Here is a 9654-nt window from a genome sequence, read left to right as displayed (position 1 = left end):
TCACTTGACTAAATCCATTATTTTCTGTTTGCCATTTTGCTGAGTTGTTTAAACTCAGGACTAGTTTGCACTGGGCAAGTGTCCTGCAGAGGCAATCTGCCTGTAGCTGTTTTGCTGTGGCTGGAGAGAGTTTGAAGGGCTTTAACAGCCTAAGGAAAGGAAAATAATCTTTTTTGACCTATTGGGAAGGACTAGCTAATAAGGACCACATTCTTACCTTTGTAACTATTTTTTCTGAATCCCACCTTCAAATCTCTTTGTGGCATAAATGTTGCCAACTTAATGACAGGACACATCTATCAACTTTGCCCAAAGTAGTTACACTGAATTTCTTTACCCTCCTCTACATGAATGACTATGGTTATTGGCATTACCTAGTATCAATGTTTTAATTATATCTTTTTAATTAAAAAATGTGTAAAAACAGTTTTTGACATTAAAAAAATGTTGAGTTCCAAATCCTCTCCCTTCTTCTTACCTCCCCCCACCTTTAAAAAAGTAATTATCAATCTTCATTCAGCCTCCATCAGTTCTTTTTCTGGAGATAGCATTTTTCCCTTAGGTCCTTCAGAATTGTCCGAGATCATTGTATTGACCTCAGGCCAATTTTGTAAAGGGAGTCTAAGGCAGATTGCTTGAGTGACCTTATCAGGGGCAAAAACCCAGTGTTCCAGACCCCAGTCCCGCCTCCAGTTGAATCTATACAATGCGCCCGGCCCCCTCAATAACTCCAAAACAAAATAGCCAAGGCTAAACCGCTCCAGGACTCTCTTAGCTACAGGGATAGATGTTTATCTGGCCCAAGCCTCAGGAGCCACAGAGGCACGTGCCCCACCCCTACACACACCTGGATCCTTTAACACCAGGTCATATGCACTAAGGGCGGCCACGGAGTGGACTGCAGCGCAGTCTAAAATTGGACTCAGAGGGCCAGAGCGGACGACCATGGGCAGAGCTGGAGTGCTGCAGGTACTTGCCCTCCTGCTAGTGAGCAGGGCGGGGGCCGATGTGTCTGGAGACGAGGCTCGGGAAGCAGCTGCTGTGAGGGGCCTGCTGACGAGGCTGCTGGGACCCCGGGCTGCCGCGGGATTCTCGGTGTCCGTGGAACGCGCCCTGGCTCCTGCCCCGGACGCCGACACGTACTGCCTGAGCGGCGGCGGCGGGACCCCGGTGCAGGTGACCGGCTCCAGTGGTGTGGCGGCCGCGGCCGGGCTGCACCGATACCTGCGCGACTTCTGTGGATGCCACGTGGCCTGGTCAGGAGCGCAGCTCCGCCTGCCCGAACCGCTGCCCGAAGTGCCTAAAAAGCTCATCGAGATCACGCCCAACAGGTAACGGGGCGCCGTGGGTGAGGGTGGGGAGAGCGCCAGTCCCAAGACTCACCTTCCCTCCACTTCCGCGTAGGTACCGCTATTATCTGAACATCTGCACGCCCAGCTACTCCTTCGTGTGGTGGGGCTGGGAGCGCTGGGAGCGTGAGATCGACTGGATGGCCCTGAACGGCATCAACCTGGTGCTAGCCCCCGTGGGGCAGGAGGCTATCTGGAGGAGGGTAGGTCCCGGTTGGGCCAAGAGAGCTGGAAGTTAGGTCGTGCCTGCTTGGGGGTGGAGGGGGTTTCTTCCAGCGCTCCACTCCGCCCTGCAACTCAATCTCCACCCTCCCTTTCTCCTTCCTCCCTCCCTTCTTCCTTCTCTCTCTCTCTTTCCTCCCTTTCTCTCACGTTCACCTCGTCCCGTTTTGTCTTGCTCCCTCACTCTTGTCTCTTTCCCTCTCCTTTTCTCTCCCTTCTCTCTTTCTCCTCCTCTCTATTTGAAGGAAAACAAAGTATTTCCCTTTCCTGGGCCTCAGTTTCCTTCTCTGAAAAATGAGGGGTTGGATTAGTTTCTTCCAGTTTTGTCATTCTATGAGTCCACTTTCTAACTTGTCCTGGTTGATGCCTTACTTATCTAAAATGGATGTTGGGAAGGCCAAATGAGAGGCATACTTGGGAAAGTACTGGAGCAGGATTCAGAAGATTTCTCCACCAGACCCAGGCCTCAGTTTTCTTTTCAGTCAAATGGGATGATAATGTTTGCTTGCCTTAACTCATGGAATTATGAAATGAACTGTAGATTGAAGTGACTTCATAAACTCAACAAGGGTTTATCGTTGTTTTTATCTCTTTTCCCTAGGTGTACTTGACTTTGGGTCTGAACCAGACAGAGATAGATGAGTACTTCACTGGTCCAGCCTTCTTGGCATGGGGGCGAATGGGCAACCTGCACACCTGGGGAGGTCCTTTACCCTCCTCCTGGGACCTTAAGCAGTCTTACCTGCAGGTAATGGGACAGGAGAGGAGGCTTTCTTGGGCTGAATGAGGAGGTTCCTGATAATCCTGACACAGCTGTCCCTCCCCTTTCCCTCTCCAGTACCAGATTCTGGAGAGGATGAGATCTTTTGGGATGAAGCCGGTACTTCCTGCATTTGCTGGACATATTCCCAAGGCATTTACTAGGTGAGTTTACTAAGTTAGAACAAGACAGGACCATAGATGGCAAATCTCTATATGATTCAAAGGTCCTGTCTAGGAGAGGTAGTAAAAAACATGCCAAATCTGTAGTTTAAGGAACTAGGTTTGAAACCCGGCTCATCTGTATGACCTTGGGCAAGTCCCTTAACCTTTGCACTATTCATTTCCTCTTTTTTATAGTTATGACAGTTAACTAGACAGCCTGTTGGACAGACCATTCCTTCTAGCCCTTAATTCACACAACATTCCACTGCCTTTCTTTAGAAAAAAGTATAAAGTGATAGAAAAAAGAGGAAATCTAGGTTTGGTTCCCAGATTAGACACAAGTCACTTCCTCTCGCTGAGCATTCATTTTCTAATATGCAAAATGGTAGCAAATATTTCTGTATTGCTTCCACCCATATTCCCAGATTTGGAACTGGAAAGGCTTTGAGCCCTCCCCTGACCCTCCAGTAGTAGTGCCTTCCTACCAAGGTCTGCTTGGTATTCCCACCATCTGACATATAGAAAATGCTTAAGAAAGATTGGTTGCTTAATTACACTGAATCTTTGAAAAGTTGTGCCTTGTCTGTGATGACAAAAGAGGAAGTGGTAAAGTTGGGATTTGAACTTGAGTCTTCCTCTGTAAGTCAAGCTCCCATCCCACTGAGAAATACTTTATTGATGGGAGATGAACATTCTGGGCAGCAGCAGAAAGAACCTTGATCTGGGGGTTGGAAATCTTGGATTCCAGCCTTGACTCTGCTCCTGCCTAACTGTGTCACCTTGGAAAAAGTCACTTCCTTGCTTTGGACCTTGATGACCAATCAACCCAACAAGCAAAAGCTTATTAAGCAGTAAAGCACTGACAATGGGATGGAGGAAGTGGTGAGGATGCAAGCACAAAGAATAAAACAGACCTTTTTGGAAATGAGCTTAGGGAGACAACCATCATAGAAGTGAGCCCCCTTGTCTCCTGTGTAAGAGAATAAGGTAGCCTTATATGATCACTAATCATACTGATAACTTACTTACATAGCAATTTAAGTGACAAAAACACTTTCTTCAAAATAGCAATCCCAAGAGGTAGGTAGTATATATCCTTACTATTTTATCAATGAAGAAACTAAGACTGAAAAAGTTTAAACATGACTTACCCAAGGTCACATTGCTAGGAACTAGTAATGAGAGCTAATGCTTATACAGGTTTCTAAGGTTAGCAATGCACTTTGCATACATTATCTCACTTGATTCTCACAGCATCCCTGCCAGGTGAGTGCTTCTGTTACTGTCATCACCATTTTGCAGGGAGAACTGCGTCTGAAGAAGGTTAAGTGACTGCCCAGGGTCACTTAGCTAGGAAATCTGACTCCCAAGTCCAACCATCTTTCCATTACAACCATGAATCTTCAAGAAGCTCTTAAAACATCCTTGTTACAGAAGACACTCACACAGGAATCACTTACATTGAGCCACTTCACAGCCCCCTTACCTTTGTTCCTCCCTTCTTGCCTTACACTAAATATCATATAATTCTAGCTGTAAATTAGTGACTACTTTAAAGAGTTAGTGTATCAGTAACAATGTTACAGAAAGTAATGACTACTTCCCCTGGAGTACTTGGTTGTTGTTTTTTCCTAATATTTTAATAATTGTGTTTTCATAGAATTGGTTCCTTTGTGATCTTTTTTGCATTTGAAAAGATTCTGAAAATGCCTCTAAAGGCTACACCATATTGTCAAAGGAGATTCATGTCATGAACCCTTACTTTATTTTGATGGTTAACCCCCCCCAAAAATAGGAGACACTTTGACACAAAGAAACAGCCAGTGTGTTGGGGTGCAGTGAAGATATGAAAAGGGACAACTTCTTTCCCTTTTCCCCTGGCTTCTTTTCCATGACGATCATTTTGACCCTTTGTGAGGCTCTGTAGGGATGGGGATGTTCCCTGGTCAAATTTTTTCTCCATCAGTGTGATCCTGTTTCTCTGGTCTCTCCTATCATCTCTCTCCCCCATCATTCTTCATCGCCATTATTTTTTCCTTTTCCTCCAGGGTGTTCCCTCAGGCCAATGTCACAAAGCTAGACAATTGGATTGATTTTAACTGCACTTACTCCTGCTCCTACCTCTTGGCCCCTGAAGACCCCTTGTTCCCAGTTGTTGGGAGCCTCTTCCTGAGGGAGCTGGCCAAGGAGTTTGGCACTGATCACATCTATAGTGCTGACATCTTCAATGAAATGGATCCCCCTTCCTCTAATCCAGCCTACCTGGCTGCTACTACAGCCGCAGTCTATGAAGCCATGGTTGCAGGTGAGGAGGGCAAGGTGCTGAAGGTAACTGAGGGAGACAGACACAAAGGACACATCCAATAAAGTGAGATGGGGAATTGAGGGAAATGTCAGCCAAGAAATAATAAGTTTGGGGAATGTGTGTGGGGAAGGAGAGTGGTATTGAATATAGGCCTACTGTTTGTGATTTGAATCAGTCTCACCGCAGCTTGTGACCCTAGACAAAGCACTTAAATCTCTCTGAGACTCAGTTTCTTACTCTGTAAAATGGGGATAATAATAGCCCTTCCTGCCCTGAGTCATCATGAGGACCAGATGAAATAATATATGTAAAGACCTTTGCAGAGCTTAAAGTCCTCCATAAATATGAGCTGTTAAGATGATTGCTGCTCAAACCCTGGACCAGAGTTTCCAGATTCATTGTAAAATGTAAGCATTAGAATGGGACTTGGTGCTTCTTTCTGCCTTGAACATTTACTGGGCAGGTCACTAGAGTCTGGGAGCCACTGTCTTCCCCTTCTTCAAGTGAAGGGGTTAGACCAGTGATGGCGAACCTTTTGGAGACCAAGTGCTGAAACTACATCCTCACACCCATGTGAACCACCCCCTTATCCCGGACAGGTGAGGGAGGAATTGCTCCCATTTGGCTGCTGGGCAGAATAGCAGGTGATGTGAAAAATGTCCTCGGGTGCCTGTGGAGAGGGGAAGGAGAGCAGCCCCCTCCAATAAGTGTGCCATAGGTTCACCAACACAAGGTTAGACCACATGATTTCTGAAATCTCTCCAGCTTTGTCACTCTCTGCTTCCCTAGACCAACCCTTCTACTTTGTATTTGGGGAAGTAATTTGGCCACGATCCAGGCTGCAGGTCACATATTCTGTCTCCCTCTCTTCTACTTTTTCTGTTGAAAAGTACTGTTTTTGTCATTTCTTTGGGACTTGAAACAGGGTCATTTTGTTGCCTCCCAGATAAAAACTCCCTGATCATGTTCTCTCCACCTTCTTTCATTCCTGTTCACTCAGTAAACATGAGCCTCTCCGAGTCTAATTAGGCTTCTTAGCCCTTGGCCCACAAGCATGCTCTGGTTTCCACTGTCCTCAGAAACCCTCTCTTGACCCTCTATCCCTGATCATTCTCTCTTCTGTGGCTGACCTCCTAGAGAAGGCTGCCTACAACCAGTGCCTCTTCTCTCATTCTCTTCCTAACTCTGCATTCTGCCTTCCAACCTCTTCTTCAGTGCTATCTGACAGTGAAATCTGACTGTAATCTTTTCATTGCCAGGTCTAATGGCCTCTTCTCCATCCTCATCCATCCTGACCTCTCTGCAGCCTTTTATACTTTCTTCCTCCCTCTTTTCCTTGATTCTCTCTTCTCTCTAAGTTTATGTGAGCACCATTCTATTGTGGTTCTCCTCTTAGCTATCAGATTACCCCATATTCTTCTTTGCTGGGACTTTGTCCAAATGATACCCACTAACCCTGGGTGTCCCACAGGGCTCTGTCCTGGGCCCTCTCTCCTCTTCCCTCTCTATCCTTTCAGTTGTTGATCTCATCAGCTCCCATGGATTCTACCCTATTGATTATTCTCAGATCTATTTATCCTGCCTTAACTTCTCTGCTGAGTATCACCAGTATCACGTGTCCAACCACCTATTGGCCATCTCCAACTGGATATCCCTAAACATCTTAAACTCATCATATACAAAACTGAACAAACTCATCTTTGGCTCACTGCCCATTCTCCCCAAATCTTCCCATCTTCCTAACCTCCCTATTACTTCTTTTTCTTAAAACCCACGCCTTCTGTCTTCGAATCATTACTATGTTCCAAGGCAGAAGAATGATAATGGCTAAGCAATAAGGGTTAAGTGACTTTCTCAGGATCACACAGTTAGGAACTAACTGTCTGAGGCCAGATTTTGTATCCAGGACCTAGTTCTCAATCCACTGAGCCATCTAGCTGCCCCCATTTCCTTGTAACTTTTGAAGGTACTACAATCTTCCCAGTCACCTAGACTTACAATTTAGGTATAATTCTCAATTCTTCACTTTTTTCTTTTCCTTACATAACCAATCTAGATCCTGTCACTTTGAAACATTTTTCATAAAAGAGTCCTTTTCTTCTCTGTCACTTCCGCAATCCTGGTCCAGACTCTCATCATTTCACACCAGGACTATTTCGGTAGCTTTCTGGATGGTCTCCTGGCCTGAAGTGCCTCCCCTACCTCCACTCATCTGGCAGATTGGTCATCTTAATGTACAAGTCTGACCATGCTAATGTTTCATTAGGTCACCTGCACTAGCAATTCATCTCCAGAATCAACCACATTTGGTACTGATAGAAATATTCTCTTTAGCTTTCAAAAGCTCCCTCTCCCCAAGTACCTTTCAAGTCTAATTACACCTATTCCATTCCATTTATTCAGTGACGCTAACCTTGCTATTCATTGAAGAAGACTCTCCCTCCCATGTCTTTGCCTTTTTGCTGACTGTCCCTCATGCCTGGAATTCTCTTCCTCCTCTCTGGGTTTTCCTTGGCTTCTGATCTAAAATCCCACCTTCAACAGGAAACTTTTCCTGAACTCTCTTAATACTAATGCTTTCCCTCAGGTGATTATCTCCCTTATCCTATCTGTATCTTGTGTGTGTACTTGGTAATTAGTATATTGTCTCTCCCTTTAGACTGCGAGCTCCTTGAGGACAAGGACTGTTTTTTCCCTTTATTTGCATCTCTGATACTTAGCACAGACCTTTATACATAGTGGGCACTTAATAAATGCTTCTTGGTAACTGATTGACTGACTTAGGGTGGGAAGTCCTGAGATTCTCTAGATGTGGAGGTAGTGAGACAGAAGTGGGGCTAGGTGTGTGGAGGTAAAATGAGTCCACACTCAGGGGTTGTGTTCTTGTAACTATTTTTCTAGGGCTGAGGTCTCCTTTGAGAGAGACCTAGGTGTTTCTTCCTCTCACCTTCTCCCATGCCTTATTCCCTTCTTCTCCCATGCCTTATTCCTACAGTGGATGTTGATGCTGTGTGGCTTTTCCAGGGCTGGCTTTTTCAGAATCATCCAGATTTCTGGAAACCCCCCCAGATGAAGGCTGTGCTAGAGGCTGTGCCCCGTGGCCGCTTTCTCATCCTGGACCTTTTTGCTGAGTCCCAGCCTGTCTACTCCCGAACCAATTCCTTCTACGGCCAGCCCTTCATCTGGTGCATGCTGCACAATTTTGGGGGAAACCATGGGCTTTTTGGAGTATTAGATGCTGTGAACAGGGGACCCTCAACTGCACGTCTCTTTCCCAACTCCACCATTGTGGGTACAGGCATAGTCCCAGAGGGCATCAATCAGAACGAAGTGGTCTATGCCCTAATGGCTGAGCTGGGCTGGAGGAAGGACCCCTTTCCTGACCTCGGGGCTTGGGTAGCAGGCTTTGCAGCCCAGCGATATGGGACTCCCCACCCCCAGGCAGAAGCTGCCTGGAGGCTGCTGCTACGAAGTGTCTACAACTGTTCTTGGGAAAACTGCACTGGCCATAACCACAGCCCACTGGTGAAACGACCATCCCTTCACTTGGACTTCTCTGTCTGGTATAATCGCAGTGATGTATTTGAGGCCTGGAGGTTGCTGCTAGAAGCAGCTCCACAGCTGGCAACCAGCTCTGCCTTCCGTTATGACCTTCTAGATGTCACTCGTCAGGTGGCCCAGGAGTTGGTGAGCCTGTACTATGGGGAGCTCAAGACAGCCTTTGAGGCAGGATCAATGCCGGCCTTGCTCAGTGCTGGTGGTCTGCTGGTCTTTGACCTACTGCCCTCCCTGGATGAGCTGCTGGGGACTGATGAGCGGTTCCTGCTAGGTGGCTGGCTAGAGCAGGCTCGGGAGATGGCAGTCAGTGAAGCCGAGGCCTGGCATTATGAGCAGAATGCCCGCTACCAGCTAACCCTGTGGGGACCCACAGGGAACATCCTAGACTATGCCAACAAGCAACTGGCAGGGCTTGTGGCGGGCTACTATGCTCCCCGATGGAAGCTCTTTGTGGAGATGCTGGTGAAGAGCCTGGCTGAGGGCACCCCTTTCCACCAGAACCAGTTTGAGAACGAAGCCTTCTTGTTGGGCCAGGCCTTTGTATCGGGGAGGGAGAAGTTCCCCACCCAGCCTCAGGGTGACACTGTGGACTTAGCCAGGAAATTCTTCCTCAAGTATTATCCGAAGTTTCAAGCAGGAGCTGTGTGACCCACCCCCTCACCTGCTCCACCTGGGAGGACAACTCCTTACATTCTTGAGGTTCCTCCTTGGACCTTCAATCCTATCAGTGGCCTAACTTGGGACCTGGGAGCGGATAGGTTATAAAACCATGGACAATTCTTGGAGATTCTGTCTCCTTCTCTCCCTCCCTCCCCCCCCTCCCTGTCCTTCCCTCCCTCCCCCCACTCTCCCCCCCCTCCCTCTGTCTCCCTCTAGGCTGTGGCTGATTACTGAATCTGGAACTGCACTCACCAAAGAAACCCTTTTATCTGGGTGAGCAAAAGGTCTGGAACAGAAAGTGGATCCTGTGAAGTGAGATTAATGGAGGATGCTATCCATACCATTCTCTATAGTACTCCAGAACTAGAAATCAAACCATTGTCTTCTATCCTATTCAATCAATAAATCCATATAGCAGCATGTGTGTTGTGTCTGGTCCTCAGAGAAGCAAAGCAAGAAAGTGTGGATATAGTAGTAAAGTGGATATGATTGTCATCTCCCCTTTCCCCCATTCAGTTGCTAGAGCAGTTAGATTTGGCTCCAGCCTTCTGCTCTTTGCCTCAGTTTCCCCCCATTCAGCTTTCAGAGAAGATAAAGACTTTCCTGTGATGCCTGCTGGCAGATTAGACTTGGGGA

At 46.9% G+C, this 9654-nt stretch overlaps 1 protein-coding gene across 1 annotated transcript; it reads left to right on the top strand.

The window, feature by feature from the left end:
* The first annotated feature begins 836 nt into the window (after positions 1-836).
* Positions 837-9649, top strand: NAGLU (N-acetyl-alpha-glucosaminidase). The gene is made up of 6 exons (XM_056816729.1): positions 837-1331; positions 1405-1552; positions 2173-2319; positions 2410-2495; positions 4544-4800; positions 7796-9649. The coding sequence occupies exons 1-6, from the start codon at positions 946-948 to the stop codon at positions 9004-9006; spliced, it is 2235 nt and encodes a 744-aa protein (XP_056672707.1). The 5' UTR covers positions 837-945; the 3' UTR covers positions 9007-9649.
* Positions 9650-9654: the final 5 nt, after the last annotated feature.

Source organism: Monodelphis domestica, chromosome 2 (genome assembly GCF_027887165.1).
Source record: "Monodelphis domestica isolate mMonDom1 chromosome 2, mMonDom1.pri, whole genome shotgun sequence".
Lineage (NCBI taxonomy): Eukaryota > Metazoa > Chordata > Mammalia > Didelphimorphia > Didelphidae > Monodelphis > Monodelphis domestica.
Note: the sequence above shows the minus strand (reverse complement) of the source record. Positions and strands in the feature narration are given on the sequence as shown.